The following is a 21,245-nucleotide window of genomic DNA, read 5'->3' as shown; positions in this document are numbered from 1 at the left end:
AGAAATTCACAAAAAAAAAAAATAAAACAAATACAGACCTCAAATAAATTCATCAGCACTAGAAGAAAATAATTTTACTTTTTGCTACAACTTAGAAGCCCAGGAGAAAGCTGCACAGGGAGATTTCTAGAACACGGCTCTCAACTGCAGAGTAAGGGAAGGGGAGGTCTGGGGACTCAGGATAGCTACAGTGAGAAGCTGTCCCCTTACCCCAGCTCACTGAGGTTGGGAATTCCCCTCATAGTATGGCAGATATCACTGAAATAAACTGGAAACAGAAGCCAACACTGAGAACCAGTCAGTTCATGAAAGAAAATCCATTCTGGGTGATTTAGGGCAAGGAAAATTGTGAACAATTTTTGTATTTCTTTTTCTAACATCATTAAATTAATAGACTGCATTTAGACATTTGAACATTATGGTTGATATCCTTATTTATTAGATGTACATGATAATTTTTGATAATTTCACACTTAAAAACTGCATGAAAATTTTTATTAAACATATAGCCACTTTTACTTGCATAAGAAAATAAACATTCTTATGCCCATCTCCTGTTCTTTTGTTGAAACAGGGTTCTCTACACAGCTCAGGCTGATGTGGAACTCGTTATTTACTAAAGAACCTCCTGCCTCAAGTTTCTGAATAAGTAGACACCACAGCCCCAGACTTTGTTTTCCAATACATTCAGTTTGGAGTGATGAATAGCAGAAAACAAAGTACCACATGTTTCTGAAAGCCAGAAAAAATTTTATTCTAAGTCATACATAAAGCTATTTAGTTCTTCTGCAAAGTTGATCCACATTTAAGAAGCAGTAAACAGTAACAAAAATAAAACCCTCAACAGCAATGACAAGGGTAACAATATATTACTAAAAAGTTTAACAAGGTTAATCAAATATAAAACTTAAATTTTCCTACAGTCAAAGTTTTATTCACAGGGAATTCACAGGTTAGATGCTATTTTGAAAAACCTATTTGAAAAGGTAAAATATTAAAATAATTTTCTTTTCCTTGTTTCCATTAATACAGGAAATCTTTGTAGGTTTCATCTGAAGAAAAAGTCACAACTTGAAAAGAGGATCCACGAAGAGGGAAGAGAAGGTGGGAATAAGTCACTGAGGACACTCTCTGATTTAACGTCTCCTATGACATGTGGGTAGAAAGCGCGAACCAGCCTTCTTCATTCTGCCTTTCAGTCTGTTGAACAGAGACACAGAAAGGAGCTAGACACGAGCCCACTAGAGAGAGGTTCATAGACATTTAGAACAGGTACATTCAACAAAGTCACCATGTGTATTAAGTGGCACTAGAATGTTACTTCCCCTGGCAGGACCTCACCCAGGTGCTTAGCAGGTATCCTAGAAAGAACCCTACCTTTCAAAGGGAGAAATCCAACATTTATTCAAACCATAGGTACAGTTTTAAACATGATGAAAGTTATTAGAGCCAAAACTATATCAAAAGACAACTTTAAGCTTTTCAGAATTTAAGAATCAGAAAGGAACAAACTTAATTCTAGGCAACTGGGGTAGCTAACTAAGGCAATTAGTTCATTTGGGCTGTGTGTCTCCAGTCCATGACCTAATGACTTCCCCATATCTGTTCCTGGCTTACCTCTGGAAAACAACTTTTACAATTCTAAAGATACTCTTACAATTTTCTATGATAAACACAGACAGAAATTGTATTTTTCTGTAATATCAACATACATAAAAATGCATCCTATGAAAAATCTGAACAAACCGTGAATGTTTAGCTTCCAGACAGTTCTGGAGCAAACCAGAACATATGAAAATGTCCAAGGCATTCACTTACCCTCTGTGTTATCACCTGTCTAACAGAGGCACCATCAGACCTGGTACACTGGGATAAAAGTACCAGACCCAGGTCTCTGGCAATCCCAAATTCTACCCAGTCATCACCAAAAGCAGGACCAATACCTCATATCTACCTATAAGCCATCAAGACCACAGCTCCTGGGAAGCAGGCCTGAAGCCAGTACTTCCTAGTCTTGAAGACACTTGAAATCCTACCAAATTTTAACTTATTACTTAGTAACCCTAAAAGACAAAATAAATGTATTTTTTTTTCAAACTGAGATAAAAATATAGTATTTCTTTTCTTTGTAAAATTGTACACCATGTTAAAGACAACAAGAATAGTATCTAAGAATGGAAGTTAGTCCCCCTCCACCCTCACACTTGTGACCCTACATAGTGACATTTTATAACGTACCTTTGTTCTTGGATTAACAGGTGTGAATCGCCCACTTCCGGAGGTGGCATTTAGTGGAGAACAAGAATTACTAGCAGCCCCTGAAGATCTATCCATGAGAAATGAACAGTCAGCGAGTGAGGTATTACCACTAGCCATCAACAACTATGGGAACAGCTCTCAATGCTGGCAAGAGCTTGAAAAGGTTTGGTGAGAGGTCCAAATGAGATAAATCACTTCACCAACAAAAACCTAAAACTAGTAGTTTACCACGTAGAGTAGTTTAGCTTTAAAGACACAGTGGACAATACAGTGTTCCGGGTGCCCTCACCTCCGACTCTAACACAGTTTCTCCTATTACTAACATCTTGATGGGACACATAGTTGACCACACAATGCTGACTCACTATTAAATGAAGTACAGTTTCCTTAGGGCTTCTCTTTGTGTGACAGATGCATTCTGTGGATTTTGACAGATAACTGTAAGTGACTTCCAGATATCATTCGGGTAAAGGCCGGGCAGTAGTGGGGAAGGTGCTCAGGGTAGCCTTGGTGTGATGAGAACTGGCACAATGTGGTACAATACAAGGACACAAAAGCTGGGGAACGAACCCCTTCCTGACCCACTCACCACTCAGATGGCTCACCTAGGCCAATCAGCTTTGTGTTCCCTGACTGCGATGCGTGAAGTGCTACTAGTCAAGGTACCTACGCTGGAATACAGCATCTCCATCTCCTGATTCTGTAGCCATAAACACATAAAGATTAGCCCACTTCTATTTTGAGCAGGCAACCCTACTTGGCTAAGCTTAATCACCTTCTTCTTCCCCAGTTACTTTCTCTGTGTGAGTGAATCTGTCTGAACTTAAGTTAACAGATGCTGAGCACAGAGAGAATGCACAGGCACTCTTGCTGCTTTAGTAACAGTCACCCTACCTTCTTGAACTGTTCCCGCTGACAGGAGAGACAGTACTGCCTTTCGAACTCTCTGGAGCCTCCACTCCTGGGACAGACACCTCGATGGTTCGCTTTCCTTCTTCTAAAATACAAAAATAAATGTCAGTTTCATTGATTTTCACTAATGGAAGTAACAATTTTGCCCAATTTCAATATCATCATAAATTACACAATACAAACTTAGGTGTTTTATATTTTTTCCATGATGGTTCATAGAAACACTTAAGAGATTATTATTAAAAATAAACTGTTAAGACAAGAAACTGCAGCTGTTTTTGTCAATTTGGCGGCATGCTAGTTCATAGAACATCAGAACTTTCTGACAAGTACTATTACACAGAGCAAGTGAGAAACAGTGAGCCCCAAGGTATACTGGGGAGCAGGAAGGTGGGTGGAAGGAAGGGATGAATGGGGGTAAACTTGATTAAGATGCATGCTTTTATGAATTTTCAAAGAATTTTTAAAAAGTTAAAAAACTAAAAAGAGCTAGCCCAAAAAATTGATTTTTTTTCAATTTGATTAAATAGGATTTCATTTCCCCTTATAGCCATGAAATCTCTATATTTTAAGAAGGATTTACAGGATCCCCTATGAGTATGGTGGACATAAAGTATTTCACTAGGAAATGTTTGCCTACTTATGAAACCCTAAGATTTCACTGAGAATAGACTTCGCTTCGGCCATAGGAGAATCCACGCCTGGAACTATAAATCTGATGAAAGCCCCATGGCTGGGAAGGTCACAAGCAATGGGTAGAAAGGCTTCCTACTGTTGTCTGGCTGAATTGTTAAGTCAAGCCGCCTTCTAGATACCTGTATTTACAGCCGCAGCGCAATGCCACTCTCACCTAATGCAGAGCAGCTTGGCCCTGCAGTGGGCAGTGGGGAACCCAGACTCTTGGCCAGTCACAGTGCTGAGAATACGAGATGGCGGAACACTCAGCTCTCAACAGGACAGTTACACCCTCCTCTAAGGCCCAGGAACATCACAGGAAGGGGGCGCAATAAATGCATAGCAGGAGGATGGGAAGGAGGTTGCCTGCCCTGGGCCTGCACAAGGGTGGGCTTGTCAATGTTCTGTCATGGAGTGGGAAGGGGCTTGTGCAGCCGTACTCATCTGTTGAACTATTGGCTAATGTTGGGGGGGGGGAGTCACTATCTTTAGTTATGAACACTATCCCAGGCCCTGTGGGACAGTACCATATCCATGGCCATTCAGACCACCCTTAAAATTGGTAGGTCACATAACAAAACTTATGTGTATGGGAAAGGGACCTGTAGGCAGGGGGCTGATGGGTGTGACAGAAAAAAGAGGAGGGTGAGATGAACCTCCACTATTACACACATCTATGAAATTGTCAAAGAACAAAGCCAATTAATTTTTTAAGTACTCAGTTATCCTATAAAAAAGGGGTTTTTTTCATGACATATTGTTTATTCTTATTTTTATTATACCTCACAGAGGTTCCTATAAAACCAAAGTTCTACTTTGGGTGTGTTGAATATTAGATAAAATAACAGAAATATCCAAGCATCTGCTCTCTCGTTTGTAATTTTAAAATCTAAATCCCAACGTAATGAAAACTCTTCCTGGTGTCCTTTGGTATCCCACTTCATCCAACCACACAGGACATGTGGATCCCTGTAAGCGCGAAGGCTTGAGCATCTCAGGGACACCACTAATAATCTTTCAGTCCCTAATAATCCAGGCCTCAGATGGGGCTCCGATCAATACCCCCCACCCCCCACCCCCCACCCCCCACCCGCGGATGTAGCACCATCCTTGAGGGCATAAGTTCATTTCCGGCTAACAGCCGGCTTAGAGCTACTTCGTTTAATCAGCACTCCTTGAACAGGACTACTACTGAACAAATTCTTCAGTCACATTTCAATTATTTAAGAGGCCTCTCCAGTTTTTCATACTCTTAAACATAATGGAAAAAAAATAAATTGAGGGGAAATGCTTTCCTGGTTTTAAGAGACTAATAATTTGTAATCTGATGCTGATAAAACGTATAGTCTAAATTTGTCCCTTACACCTGTGGCAGCATATATCCTAAGTGAGACATACACAGTACTGAGTATTTCTCTTGGATGGGGTTGCCCTGGATGCCAAAGACTGGCTACAGAACAAGAGACAGCTTTCCCCACTATTCCTGTCACTTATTCTGACCCAAGCCAGTTTCCTCTGGTACAGAACTGGGGCACTAGAACACAGTGTGTGCTGAGGTTCTTTTCATTCACTATGAGCTTTCAGAGCTGAGAGAGTGAAAGTATTTCTGAGTTGTGACCCTGTGACCCACCGGTCCATGCTCTGAGAGGGGACGGAACAGGAGACACTGGTGAAGAGGAAAGGTTCAAACCAACAAGTTTCTGCTGCTCTATCAGCTGCAGCAGTTTGCTGCGGGCCTCCATGCTCTGTCGGTTCAACTCTGCAATCCGTTCCTCCATGCTACTTGGCGCTGGAGATTGAACTCCTGGAAAAGTCTTCAGGGGAAAAAAGGCATGAATTCATTACTTAAAAGAAAGACAGAATGCCCAATTCTGATTTTTTAGTCTAAGTACAGTAACTTGGTATTTATAAGCCTTGCTATATACACACATGAATGATGGGGTAAAATGGCTTGCAAACCACTAATTGAAGAATTAGGACTAAAATGAAGGCATAAACAAATTCTCCTGCTGCTACTGCCACATGCACACAGTCTAATAGGACAGTGCTTTCCTGCATCTCACCGCTTGCCTCACGCGAGGAAAGACACCTGCCAGTGAGCCTAATGAATCTGAAAAGGATGTTTTATAAGTTCAGTCTTCAAACAAACTTCATGAATGATCTGGGAGAGACTATGAACATCCTTCTGCCAATGTGTCAGGCCCTTCAGGCCGCTTTTATAAAGCTTCAGAAATCTGATTTAAGAATATCCGTGATTAGAAAGGAGCTAAGATAGCAGAGAGTAAAGTCAAACAATACAAATCAGAAAACTACTCCAGGGATATAAAGTAAGTTTAGTGTGAAAGCCCCCAAGAGCAATGTACTTTCATCATTCATAAGAATTTCATTTAGCTAAATACATCCCTTTGTGAGAGAAAACAATTTTGAAACTAATACATATTAGATTGTGGGGGATTTTCATTTGTTTTCTAGAAAAAAGGTAAGTAAACCAGTAAAGATTAAAATCTATTTTGTATTTCCACCATGCTTGGCACTACAGTTACACAGGGAAGGAAAAAAAATCCTGCTCTATAATATGCAAGAATGACGCTCCTCAGAATGTGACCAGATTGACAGTCCTAACATCAGTGAGGGACATATTAGAAAGGCCCAAGTCCCACCCCATACCTACTGAGGAACCACATTTTAGCAAGGTCCTCAGATGGTTCATATGCATATTAAAGTTTAACCAATTCTTTAAATATAATTTCTATAGGAAAACCCACTCCTTAAAAAGTTATTAATGACTTAAGAGCCAATTACTTTTTAATAGACCACATTAGATTACTTTTAATTAAAATCTAGTTGTACAACAAGCATTCTATGTCCTCCTAATTCCATATTATTCATTTCTGGCTAATCCTTAGCTCTCATACACATTTTACCTAATTCTATTTTCTGTATTCACACGCTTTGTTTTGTTTTCAATTTGTCTTATTGTAGTGCAATACAAACAGATTTGTTTTACCTATCATGTAAGGAAGACATGTCAAAGCTATAGTCACTTCTGAAACAAAATCTCTTTGGATGCCTACTACGGCTTGAATATGAAATACACCACCAATGCACATACCTGGGGTTTGCTTGCTAGCTGGTGGGTGGGCTTTGGGAAGTGAATGGCTCCTGAGGGCTTTAATGAATGGATTGAGCCACTCAAAGATCCATTACACAGCAGCATTAAGGGGATGAAGAAGAGGTAGGCCTTAGCTAGAACACATCTTAACCTGGGACACATCTTAAAGAGATGTACCTTGTCCTCTGACCCTCTGGGCCACTATGAGATAGGAGCCTCTGCCATGTGTTCCTCCTACCATGGCACTCTGTCTAACCTCAAGTCCGGAGCAATAGATTCTGCCACCTGGAGTAAGCCCTCTGAAACCATGAGTGCAAACAAATCTTTAGTCCCTCAGTTTAAACTGTCACAGCAGTGAAAGGTCTATCAGTGTCCGACCTTAACCCCTGCTGTGTCCTTAGTGTTCGCTGGCACTTACAGCAGTCATGTCACAGACACTTCCCGGTTTGCTTGGCTCCCGAGGTCCATCCCCTTGCTCTACCACTGACCCGGTAACATTATTCAGGTGTGCCTTGATGGCTGAATTCTGCAGTGTCAGCTCAGCAATCCGCGCCATTATGTCCTTCCTTTGTAACAGTGCCTCATTTGTTCTACGCTGCTTCCCATCTCCAAGTACTGGGGGCTCTTCTGAGAAATTAGGAGTTCTTGACTGCTGAGGGGGAGGAAGGGAAGTGCAAGGGGGCTGCAACAGGTTAACAAACTGTGTCTGGGATTTGTTCTCCAGATCTTCTCCCATGTGAGAAACTCTCCACCTCTGAGTGAAGAGGCGGTTTTCCTCACTTGAGTTCTGAATGTCGGGTTCATCGGGCAAGGTCTTTTTTTCCCAGGTCTGTTCTTTCTCTATGACTTCCACAGTGGGAGGGATTCGGGGAGCAGGACGGGTCTGAACAGTTCTTCTCAATACTGCAGACAGAATTTTAAGACAGTCATGAGCATCCAATAAAATGGTACTATACCCAGCATATTACTCTGTCATGGGAGTCAGGGGAGTACTTCAATAGACAGGTTTGGCTTCTGAGTGCCTAAGTTATTTTCATAATGGAATGTACACAATCAAGTACAAATCTTTCATATTCCTGAGACTATCTATTAGCATTCATGTGAAAAATGTGTGTCTCAATACACTTTAACACATATAACTCCTCCTATCCAGGAATAGTAATGCATGACTGCATTCACAAATAAGGAGGAATAATCCTGAGTTTGAGGCCACCAAGGGCTACAGAATGAGGCACTAGAATTAAAAAAAAAAAAAAAAAATTGGAAATTGACTATAAGGAATAAAATTCCAATCTAAACAAATCATAACTCAAGCATACTTCCTTATTGTAGACATAATTAATAACTCCCCAGACACCTGAGAAAGAAATATTAAACTACATAATTAGAAAGCATTAAAGTAAAAAGTTCTCACATGCTAGAATAAGAAAGGTGGTATCCAGAAAAGGAATCTTAGCCCAACCCCCTCAACCCAGTACACCAGGGAGGGGGCAAGCTGCCAGCACTGACTCTCGGCCCAGCACTGTCTCCATCTTCATAGAACATATCTGACAACACCCTATTTGCCTTACAAACAGCAAAGTACAATTCTAGTAGCAAGAATTTGTCATTTTCTCCAACCTCTGGACCCTCTTCAGTTCCTTTATCAAAAACATGTCAAAGTACAGAAAGCTCTATGAAACTTTGAATCCCAATAATAAAAGTTAGGTTCTACTGCTCTGCAAGAAAATATTAGTAATGTTTAAAGAAATAAAAATCCATGCAAAATGGGGATGGGAAAATTATCTTCAAAAAAGGAGCTGGGAAGCTGTCTCCAGGTAAGAGTCACTTGCACACAGGCTGGAGTACCATTCTGTGACTCCACAGGAGATAACCAACTCCCCAAAGTTGTCCTTTGACCTCCACATACAAGCCACAGCATCCATATGCCTACACACCTTCTCTCTCTCACTCAACCAATAAAATTAACAAAAAATGTGGAGAGAGATAAAGGAACATAATGTCAATTGTTGGCCTCCACACAGGCACACATGGGTGAGTGAAACTCCCAACACACACATAAAATAAACAAAGAAAAATAATTAAAATATTTTTTTCAAGGACCACTGACACACAGCTCAGTGGATAAAAGCACTCACCACCTGAATTCCATGCCTACGCCCACATGGTGGAAGGCAAGAATCCACTACAAGTTTCCTCTGTGTGCCATGGTACATGTACGCGCGCGCGTGCGCACGCACACGCACACGCACACACACACACGCCAACAGCTGCATGCCTCTGGAGAATGTTATTTTTTTCAAGATCTTCCTCATTCTCTGTCTCTGAGATGTCATGAAATGAGCAGTTTTCCTCTGCCATGTCTTATTCTACCACTGCTCAAAAAAAAAAGCCAGATGACCATGGGCCACTGAATCCATGAATAAAAGTAAATTATCTAGTGATTTCACAATGATGGTGGGAGAAGGAAGAGGGATACAGATACACACGACATGGACGACATTACCCTAAAATTCACGTGTGTGGTGTGTGTGTGTGTGTGTGTGTGCATGCGTATGTGTACACAATACATTATATACACACACACACACACACACACACACACACACACACACACCATATGAGTAAAGGGAAAAGTCACTGCTCCCATGGAAATGTAGAAGAGCAATGCTTACCATCCTGTAGAGGAGAGAATTCTGAGTTGCTCTTCTGCCTGGGTGGTGTTAACATCACAGCTGGCTCGAAAATATGTGTTGGGAAATTATTGGCCAGATTCAAGTTCTCTGTAGAGGCTGGTCCCTGTGATAGTTTAACAGGCAACTCTTCCTGTGGAAATTCAATGGCTTCTTCCCCTCTGAACATCAATGGCATGGAGACATTACTGCTTACAACAGGGACCTCTGAGAACAGTAAGAGGACATTAATTTGAAAGAAACAAAAAGGAATCATGGGCACCTTTTAAGTATTTAGTCTATTTAAAAATCTTTTTTATCTACTTGTGTTTTATTTATGTGTATGTATGTGTGTGTCTATGCAAGTTCGAATGTACACCATATACTTTCAAAGGCTCAGAGGACAGGAGAGGGTTTCAGAACACTGGAACTGAAGTTACAGGCGGTTATGAGACACCACAGGGGTGCTGGGAACTGAACCTGTGTCTTCTGTGAGAGTAGAATTACTCTTAACTGCTAAGTCATCTCTCCAGCCCCCAGGTATTTATTCTTAAATGCATTTAAGTAGTATGAAAGGTCCCAGAGTCCTCAGTCTCTCAGCTATATCCTCATTTGCCAGTAATTCATCGGCAGGCTCTTGTTTTGTGTAGGAAGCCACAAAGCTATATAAAGAAAGCCTCTTACAGATCCCACCACCTACCCTCAGCCTTCCTAATGGTCATGACGAATAAGGCCAGAACAAAACTTTTTAATATACTAACTTCCATATACAAGGGGTGTTGCAAAACCAGGTAACCTGGTAAGTCATCATTAACAGTGTAGTATGTTCCATACTTTCTAATGGGGTTGTAAAGCTAAGACATAAGATGCAAAGCAGTTTTCACCTATATGGCCATTTCTGACTTTCCCACAGGCAATGATGAGAATTCACAAGAACCTTTAAGGTACCATAACCCCTGTATTGATGTTTAATAAGGATCAAGAGAAACAAATAGGCCAGACAGATGTTTATTCAGGGAGAAATAACTTACAACATAGACAGATGAACACCAGCAGGTTCCTGGTCCCAAGGATGCCTCCTGATGCTCTCTTGTCCCCGTGCTGCAAGCAAGAGAGCTCTCCGAGCCCCCTCCTCAGACTTAGTTCCCCAGGTAACATCTGGCCCTGTCTCCACCCCCCCATGGGCGTGGTCTATACCACAGGTGCAGACAAGGTGAATATCTCACTACACCCCTGGGTTTCTCATCCTTTGCTAACTACAGGTTTCTCAGTAGCAAAGCTTAACTCACCAACATTATATTAATGACATATTAATAGCAAAGCCCACCAAAGGACAGTGACTACATATAAGTTATATTTTAGTCGGCCACGTCTTCAAATCCATTAGCTCTAGCTTCTTTGCTTATTACTATTCTAAGGCCATTAGGTCATTAATGACAGTCTGGGAATAATAAGACTCCACCTACCTACATTATCCATAAGTCTTCTACCCATAGTTGTCCTTTCTGATGCTTGACTCTCTTGTCTGGAGTTATTTATTACAGGACAGTTCTTAATGGCATGTGTGAGTGATATAAGCTGCTCATCCGTAGTGACCATGTACTGCTGAAGTCTCGCCTAAAGAAAAGCACACATCACTGGCATAACAGACATCAAGCCATTATCTAAAGAGTAAGCCATACAGAGATATGTGTGTGTGTGTGAGAGAGAGAGAGACAGAGAGACAGAGAAAGAGAGAAAGATATCATTAATTTAAATACCCATTCTAAAACAAAGTTATTCATAATTATAAATACTCTAAAGCTATCATGATGATGAAATGATTACATCACAAACTACTAGTTACTAGATATTCTGCTATAAAATTACAACTAACCTTTTTTAATAGAGCTTTTAATTTACAAATCTTTTCATATAGATTATCTCTACTGACTGACTACAATAGAATGATACATTAGGCAGGGGAAACTCAATAGAGCATTCCACGGCATTTAGTGGATAAACTTAAAGACATAACATATAGATGATATTATAAACAAAAGAAAAGCACAGCATTTTATATGTAGTATTATTATAATTTTATATTTTATCTTTATATGTATAATAACTATTTTATGTATACTCATATTTGTCTATGCACATGCATATACCTATTAATATTATATAATTTTAAAATTTAAAATAAATAAACTATCACACCAATGATTTACTTTCTGCCATATAGCTGGACATGTTTAGAATTCCATTCTTACATTAAAGATCAACTTATTGCCCACAAGTCTAGATGGACTTGTTTTTTTTTTCCTTTGTCTTTTCCATACTGTAAATGTAAATAGGTCATATAAAATCAATAAATCTGATTAAAACCATAAAATGCAGGTATTTTGTAAATATTGGCATATGGTTGTTAGAAGCATAGAAAATGGCAGGTAAAAAGGAAAGAAAAAGAAGTTATATGAACTGTCAAGACCTTGTAACATAGACAAAGTAAGAGAAACCAAGGACAGCAGCTAGTGTCACATGTCAGAAATGCTTGGAAGCACACACAACTAATAAAAGTAGGTGTGGTCCAGACATCAGAAATATTATCAATAGTGTAGATGAATAAAGCACATGAGACAACTTTATATCACCAGCCATGTTCTTCCCAAATTTCACACTCATGTATTCAGTAATGTCTGAAGTACTCCCATCTAGGACTCTGTATATATGAAGCCAGCTCCTCTTAAAGCCGTCTACATCATAAGCAGCAGATTCATTTTTTAAATGCCTAAACCCAAACTGCTCAATTACTTTTGGCTTTTTTTCTCTCACATCCTCTCCTTCACCCCATTTCCCATGGGACTGGTTAACCTTCAAAATACACTCTGAATTTGCTCAACCTTCAGTTTCCCATTTCCACTCTAGACCAGGCTGCTATGCCCCATCTGGATCAATCTGACAGCTCTTAGATGCAATGCTCTGCTTTAATGGGCTGCTACCTTTCCTACTTCTGCCCTCAAATTGCAGTCTGAGACAACAGTGATTTTACAGGGGCACCAGAGGACAGCTTCAACTCTCAGGAGACACCAGTAAAGACATTCCTCTGCAGAATTAGTCTATGCAACTATTAAGAAGCAACAGTTCAGAGTTTGAAAATGGGATATCGTTATATTCTTTTTAGTAATATCAAATCTGCTTAGCCAAGCATGGCAGCACACACCAGCAATTCTAGCACACAAGAAGCTGAGACAGGAAGATCACAAGGTCAAGGCCACATCATACTACATAGTGAAGCCCACTCTCAAACGATAACAAGAAAGCCAACCAAATTCATCAAATCTGCTCATGGCTGGGTTTCTCGAAGCAGCTATGTTAAAATATAAGTACTTTGTAGAAATACACTGTGGAATAAGAAATAAGGACAATGATGTCCAATATAACTCTGAGCTTAGGATAGTTGTACACATCACATCCCACTGATAAATAATTGTAGCCTTTTACGAAAAAAAAAAAAAATAAATGCATGACTCTTATTACTAAGTGTTTTATTGTTTAAACAATCCTAACAGTTGTTAGAACCTGAGTCAAGAGACACAAAGTTACCCAATAAGGCAGCTGCACTCTCTGCTGAAGTCACACACAGCACAGTGAGATGAAGTCTTAGTCTTAGTGTGGTAATTAGCACAGCAGGGCACAGTGCATGTACAGTGGCCCAGGTGAACCTCCTAAGACTTAAGATGTATCAGGACTTCTCTTCAGTGGGTCCCCATTTCATTTACCTGTGTGAGGCACATAGCCAATCCTATCTCTGATTGCTCTCTCGTTCCACTTCTTCTACGCTGCATCTGTGGAGACTCTGAAGCCCCAATTACACTTATACCTCAAGATCTCTGCTCTTACTTTTTCTGCGTCTTACTGCTCTTCTAGCAATCTGCAAGTATTATTTACCCACAACAACAAAAAGACATTGAGAGCATTCCATGTTCTCAAGCAGCATATAGTTTGTAATGATGACTGACATATAAGTAACATAAGCAAGTAAATTCAATGATGCAATATCCAAATGCATCAAAAGTATTCAGAGGAAAACTGCTTAGGGGGCTAGGGACTCAGTCAGTAAAGTGCTTGCCACACAAACATAAGGACCTGAGTTCAAGTCCCTAGCACCAATGTATAATGCCAGGTATGGCAGCCCATGCTTACAACCCCAATGCTGGGGGCACAGAGGCAGGAAGATTCTTGGAGTTCACTGGCCAGAATCTAGCCAAACTGGTGATCTCTACCTTCCCTGACAAACCGGCCTCAAAAACTAAGATAAAGAGTCACTGAGGCTGACCCTGACATCAATCTGTCCTCCACACACATGAACACATATTGTCATATAACACATACACATGCTTAAAGAAGCATGCACACAGTTTCCTAGAAAAGATATTATAGGCCTTTTTTGTAGAGCAATTAGCTAAGCAGCAAATCAAGTATGAAGTCACTGAAAACAAACATGAGTAGCATCTGATGTCACTGTAGGAAGGCTTAAAGGCTAGGCTCCCCTCTGCTCTAAAATGACAACTGGCTATCAGAACACTCCTTCACACTTTGTATGAATGGACACAGTATTGGTAGCTATTTAAATGTAGACCTTGCTATCTCCACTCCATGGCATATTTCTTAGAAACTTATCCTATACATTATGTGCAGCTTGGGTTTCAAATAGAGGACCCTGGCATAACAAATGTCATTAACACCCACTGCTGCTGATGAGCCTGACAGGAAATGACAATAGTCAGCTAAGCCAGAGACAGCTCCAGGAGAAACATGCAAGCATATAGACATACTCCACTACTAAACATGAAGCCATTGGGAGAGCATGTGAATACCTGTGTGGTACTGTTCTCTAAGAACCCTATGTACATATAGACATGCCCCACTACTAAACATGCAGCCATTGGGAGAGCATATGAATACCTGCATGGTACTATGTTCTTCTCTGAGGAGAAGAATTTCAGCTGTCAGAGCATCGATGAGCTCTCGGTGATCACCTAACGACTGTTCCAGCTGCCGCCTTGTCTCTACTTCTTTCCTCAGTTGAATTTCACTCTACAAAACACAAAAACAAAAATAAATTCCCAAAAGTAGGACCACTTCCTGAAATCTTCATTTCTACAAAGACAGCAAAGATAATTACAGAAAAGCATGAACCATGACAATGATGACATTTAAAACTTTCATTAGAAGGCATATTTAATTAGTAAAAATGCACCTAATTTTGCCCTTGTCCCATCTTTAAAAAGATGTAACACTTTTTATAAATGGTATATAGAAAAAAAAAAACTACATTTTTTCATTTAGAAAGTGAAGGGCTGTGCATAAATACTGTTTGAATACACCGACCATCTCTAAAAAGACATTGTCTCTGGTCATAATCGTAGGCTACAAGGAAGCAAACAGGTTAGTTACAAGTAGGAATGAAAATTAGTGCTTCTGCATCTTTGGCTTTCATGATGTGTGATATAATGCCAATCAAAAGTTGATTGTTCAATATACCTTAAAACAAGTACAACCAACAATATTGCCTATTTCTACTATTAAATGTCATAGCTTTGGAAGTAAGTGAATAGCAAAAAGGCACGTTACTAAGCCTGAAATGCTTTCTAAGCACTCACATACTTTTCAGGACTACAGGCTTAAGAGAAAACGATGCTGAGAGGTGGGAGAATAACAGGAGTGGGGGGGGAGATAGAGAAGATTGGGGTGACAGTAATCAGAATGTACCACATACCATGTATTATGTGTATGGAACTGTCAAAGAACAAATCAAATAAAGATAAAAGGGGAAAAGAAATCCACTAACTACAATATCATTCACATCATAAAAGGTACATGAACAGTACTCTGATGGAAAGAATGAAATAATCCCAGAATAAGGATCTACTGAAAAGACCTTCACATGCCTGACAGTATAACAAAGCTTTCATTACAAGGCAATTTTAGAAAAACACATGAAGATGACACATAAATTACAACGATATATCTACTGCTTAAAGTAAAAGTTTCTTAATGTTTTTGTCATATTTGTTCAACAGGGTTAAGTTCATAGTAAATAAACTATATGTAGATTTTAAATGTGTACATATACATATGTATAAGGGTGTGAATGCATGCAAATGTCAAATGCCATTCTCAGAAATACAGTGTCTCTCACTGACCTAGAGTTCACCAATTAGGCTAGCTACACTGGCTGGTTATTGAAGTGAAGGATGGTAATCGTCACATCCCCAGTGCTGGAATACCATACCCAGGGTTTTCCTTACAAGGGCTTTGGGAATTAAACTCAAGTCCTCATGCTATCAAAGCAAACACTTTTGCAACTGCTATTATTACCCCAGTTCCTTAAGCAGATTTTATAGAAAATTAAATGTCCTATTAATTCTATACCACCTGAGGACCAATTATCATTTATAAACAAACAATTCTTTATTGTACAAATTACTTTCACAATAATAAGACATCTTCCATTTAGATAACTCTCATCTACAGAAATCATGAGCAGTTTTATGAAACTTATGTATTATAGGCAAAGCAACTCTCCGAAATGAGTTATGGGAGCAACCAGCTGAGGAAATCAACTCAATGAAGCTACAGTTAATAGTGCTATCTAAACCAAAATACCCTATTAGTAATACTTTATTTACACATCTTTCTTACTGATGACATTTTTCTAAAGCTTACAATAACATCAGAATTATGACAGAGGGGGACTACAAGCATAAATTCTACTGCAGATAAACTAAAACTGAGTAAAATAAAACTATTCAAATTTAACTTTAATTTGCAATAAACTAAGCAAGGAGAAAACAATCCACACATATTTACACTTGAAGAGAAGAGTCACATAACCTCGTATTATAACCTTGTATTCTTACCTCCTTAAGGTACCGAACCAGGCGGCAGAGAGAGCTCACCAGTGACAGAGTGAAGCCTGTGAGCCCCTGACCACCCTGCAGTCCCTTGACCTCACGGCCCGTCCACCGCTCATACTCCTCCATCTCATGTTCCACTTCATGGATCATGTGTTTGAGGACATCCAAGCTGGAGGTGTTGCTACTCGGTAAGTCTGCAGAGGTTGTGCTAGCGGATAACATGTTTTTCTTCTGCTTGGAAGGAGCGCGCATATCTGGTTTTTTTTTCACTGAGAACGACAAAAGTAATTCTACTTCAAAGCCAGGAAAACCACAAATACAAAATTACCAAGAAATCATTTAATTGTTCACCATTCAAAAAGTTAGAAGTTACCACAGTCTTTATAATTAAAAACCTAAAAAACTTACAGTGTTGGAACAAAGTTTACATTATCCTTTACAGAAAGGATTTCTTAGCTTTCCCTCAGCAAACTCATACTTAAATACATCCAAGCGGATGAGCACCAGGGGGAAAGTTCTACTTGGTGACTGATACAGCTCTAACAGGATGTGTGTTTAACAATTCATCTTTGTAAAGGGAGAAAATGCGGACCTTTATTTAACGGCTGCTTTTGCTTCCTTGAGTTGAGCACTTGTTTCACCACATAGCTGGAGTCCGCAGTCTCAGCAGACTCCTCGGGCTGAAGCCCAGCCTGGATTCTCTTGACAGCATCGGTCGCATTCAGAGCAGCTGAGAAAGAAGAACACAGCAGAAAGCATCTCAAGGGGAGACGTTTTCTCTAAAACACTCCCACGAACAGATTCATCAGGGTTTTAGTCAATGCATAAAGACTCCAAAAGTTAAGTAGCATTTGAAAATGATTGTGTTCAAAACGAACAAACAAAACCTAAAAAGCTTGCTACTGGAAATACTACAAAAGAGCAGCTCGCCTTTCTGTTCCTCTGCTGAGAACACCAAGGATGGAGTTCCTGGAGGGGTCCTCTGCGACTGGGTAGCTATTTTCTGCTGAATATCAGTCCACAATTGATTGATTAACTCAGAATTCTCTTCCTTTAGTTGGTGTAGAAACCTATAAATTGTGGGACAATTACAATTAATAGCTGCTATCATTTAAACTGTCCAACTGCTCATGTACTTGGTTTGAAAGAGTTTCCATCAATTCACAACTAAAGAAACAATTCTATTGAACGTTAGCTGACAAGACAATATTGTGATTGAACGAGAATGCACCCTATAGGCTTACACATTGAAACCCTTTGGTCCCAGCCAATGGTGCTGTTTGGGAAGGTTATGGAACCTTAGGAGAGGTGACCTTGTTGGAGGAAGTCTGGCCCTGGGGTGAAGCTTGGGGTGAAGCATTTATAGCTGGACCTCACCCCCTCCTCTCACTTTCTGCTTGCAGACTGCCCATGCAGTGGTACAGGCTGGCCTGCTGCTCCTGTCATCATGCCTTCCTGCTGTAAGGGACTGGATTTCCTCTGCAACTTTAAACCAGAATTCTTTCTTCCTTAGGCTGCTTTTGTCTGTGTATTTTACCCTAGCAGCAGAACAAAGCTGATACAGACAGGTAGAAGGTCAAAAGGCCCCTCATCTTAGGGACAAAATCAATCCACCTGCCTTCCAGTTTCTGTGTCCCACAGTCCCTTACACAGGAGTGTTTTTGCCTTTGTAGTTTTGTTATATAGTCTCACCCTTCCTTCTTTCTCTAAAGTAATTATGCATGTGTGCTTCTGTGCATGTGGTTTCTCTCCACTCCAAGAGCAGACAGTCTGCTCACACTGAAGTGAATGCTTCGGACCAGAGATGGGGCAGGAGTCAGAAGACAAGCTTAGGGCCTTGGTGAAAGCACTTTCATGACAGACCTCAGCCTCTTCCACAATCATTCTCAGAACTGACAAGGCTGACAGTTTATTTCTCATTTGAACTGAGACATATGAAGTGGGGAGATAGAAAACAGAACCAATTGTCTACCGGATAATGAATGAATGTGCAAAATGTGGTACAGCTACTCAATGGAGTACTATTCAGCCAGAAAAAGGGATAAAACATTGTTACTACAACATGAAAGACACCAGACACAAAAGGCAGCACACTGCATGAACTATATATGACATGTCTAAACAGGCAAATCTATAGAGCAAAAAAAATGTATTAGTGGCTATCCAGTGCTGAAAGGGCTAGGAGGAAATGTGTTTTCTTTCTGAAGTAATAAAAATAACCTAAAATTGATTGCAGTGATGACCAAATGACTGTTAATGTATTCTTTAAAATTACTGACTAATTATGTTATAAATGAACAGGCTGTTTATCTGTGAACTATAAATCAAACTGTTACGAAATTAAAGAGGAAGTAGATAATCTAATTAAACCATTCCATAAATCTCAATTTCCAGCAAACTCTATGCAGCACATTAGAACCCCATTTGCTAAAAGTGTATCTAAGCAAAAAGAGCCATGACAGTAGCCTACATATTAAACGAACTAATGGTAGAAATGGATGTTAGTAATTCCTCCCCTGAAGAGACAGGAAGAGCTGAGGGGCACTGTAGAGAAACCCCAAACTGACTTTGAGAATTCCCATAGTGTAAATAGAAAGTTGACAGAAACATAACTGTTGGTGGAGCTTCTAGAGTTCCGAAGGACACAAAGAACACGCTGCTACAAACTGGAGACAGGCCAGGCCAGTGTATAGGGTGGTAGAAATCTTAGTGTAACTGTATACAAAGCAGAACTTCTTAAGTGATCAATCAAGAAGTTTGCAGAGGAGATTGCAAAGTGCTACAAAGGATACAAGGAAGGAAAGAGAAAGCCTGAGGGCAGACTGTTAACCAAAAGGGCTTCAAGGTTAAGCTTCAGCTCAGTGGTAGAGTGCCAGCCTAGTGTGCTTGAGGCTCCGAATTCAATCCCTAGCACTGAAAAGATGAATAAGGAATTAGGACTTGAAATTAAGGGCTTCAAGGTTAAGCTTCAGCTCAGTGGTAGAGTGCCAGCCTAGTATGCTTGAGGCTCCAAATTCAATCCCTAGCACTGAAAAGATGAATAAGGAATTAGGACTTGAAATTTTGAGAAAAGCTTGGGCCTGCAGACCTCAAAAGATGTTCAAATTAGCAAAACTGCTGCTTAGAAAGCAAGCTCTGGAGAGGAAGGTACGTGTGCTGCCAAGTGTTGCCTGGTTCTGAAGGGCAAGATACAATGTCTAAATCAGCTCGGTGATCTCAGCAGAACCCAGGGTGAAAAGAGAGATTATCCAAGAAAGATCTATGAGGACCACTTGTCTATCAGGTAGAGCACAGCCACCTACAAGAGCTCCTAAGAATGTTTTAACAGCAGAAATATTGCCAGCTTGGACTGACAGGATGGAGTAAAGAATTGGTACCAGACTACTAAAATCCTACAGAGAGGAGTAAGCTGATAAATCCACCCATCTATAAACATGAGCTGTCTATTCTTCAGGCAAAAGGAGGAATGAGCTACAGATGTACATGTTAAATTCACAGGCACCAAGGCCAAGGGAAAAGTCTTAAAAACACTGGGCAGAGCTATGGAGCCGGAGGATGAAGACTAGGGCCAGAGATGATTATTTCCAGGCCTTGAAACCTAATGGAATTTGTCTGTCTGGATTCCAGTGTTGCTTATAACTACTGACTACATATGATAATTCTTCCTCTTTAAAACTGGAATGTCTACAACTCTTGTCCAGACATGTTCCGTTACTGTATTCTGAAGCAGGCCACATGTGTTCTAACTTCACAGAACTACACATGAAAAAGAATTCTGTGGTAGAGTGGATCATATCCAGAGTCTTCCCATATTTTATTTAATGACTTCTTCACTAGAACTGACAGAAAACAATGGGAGGTGCTCAACTATATCCACAAAATCCATACATACAATAGTGACATTACAAACAGAAAATTTAAATTCAAATGGTTGGACTAATGTAGAACACTCTCTGATAACACCAAGAAGAAGTCAGAATAAAGCTGCAACAACACACAGATGGAATTAAACATACAAGCATTTGGAGATACTGTAAGGATTCAGGCATTATGCGGGCCTGCCCCTGTCACCTGGCAGAAGGCACTCAGCCTAGGTGCAAAGGAACCCTTTAAAAGAAAGACCCCACCACTTACACTCTCTTTCCCCGATGTCTCCTTGGGGCAGACAGGACTTTTCCTGTCTCCCTCTTCTCTTCTGTTTTCTCTATGTCTCTGTGCCTTTTTACCTCTTTTCTCTTTCCTTCCCCCTCCCTACTCTTTCTAATAAAACTTCTCACTAAGCTCTGTCTGCCTGGCATGTCTGTCCCCTGCATATCTAGATCACAGCAGGACATGGTAGCTGTGCCTGCTGGTAATCCCAGCACTTGGGAAACTAAGACAAAAGGGTCACAGACTGGAGACCCAGCTAGGCTACAGGGTAAAACTGTGTCTCAGAAAACTAAGGGCTAGGGACAGCAATGGGGTACATCACCTGAATATACTCAAGTCCGAGTTCAAACTTTAAAACACTTCTAATAGCAAAAGTGTGTGTGTGTGTGTGTGTGTGTGTGTGTGTGTGTGTGTGTGTGTACGCACATATGTGCACACACATGCATATGTGTACACATGCTTTGGGTAAGAAATTCTAAAAATTTATTTATTTACGTACTTATTATTGGTTTTTGAAGACAGGGTTTCTTTGGTAGCCTTGACTGTCCTAGAACTAGCTCTGTC

General features: G+C 40.2%; 1 protein-coding gene across 1 annotated transcript in view; it reads right to left on the bottom strand.

Moving 5' to 3' along the window:
- Positions 1-298: 298 nt before the first annotated feature.
- The window catches only part of Spice1 (spindle and centriole associated protein 1), a 36,533-nt gene continuing 15,586 nt past the window's right edge, over positions 299-21,245 (bottom strand). Inside the window, exons 7-17 of the mRNA XM_051191525.1 lie at positions 17,463-17,602; positions 17,125-17,262; positions 16,536-16,801; positions 14,578-14,709; positions 11,097-11,247; positions 9,634-9,858; positions 7,377-7,861; positions 5,477-5,660; positions 3,154-3,256; positions 2,239-2,326; positions 299-1,200 (exon numbers count right to left, since the gene is read on the bottom strand). Coding sequence (XP_051047482.1) covers positions 1,147-1,200; positions 2,239-2,326; positions 3,154-3,256; positions 5,477-5,660; positions 7,377-7,861; positions 9,634-9,858; positions 11,097-11,247; positions 14,578-14,709; positions 16,536-16,801; positions 17,125-17,262; positions 17,463-17,602 — 1,966 coding nt within the window. The 3' untranslated portion in view covers positions 299-1,146. The remainder of the gene's footprint in view (positions 1,201-2,238; positions 2,327-3,153; positions 3,257-5,476; positions 5,661-7,376; positions 7,862-9,633; positions 9,859-11,096; positions 11,248-14,577; positions 14,710-16,535; positions 16,802-17,124; positions 17,263-17,462; positions 17,603-21,245) is intronic.

Source organism: Phodopus roborovskii, unplaced genomic scaffold (genome assembly GCF_943737965.1).
Source record: "Phodopus roborovskii unplaced genomic scaffold, PHOROB, whole genome shotgun sequence".
NCBI classification, from domain to species: domain Eukaryota; kingdom Metazoa; phylum Chordata; class Mammalia; order Rodentia; family Cricetidae; genus Phodopus; species Phodopus roborovskii.
Note: the sequence above shows the minus strand (reverse complement) of the source record. Positions and strands in the feature narration are given on the sequence as shown.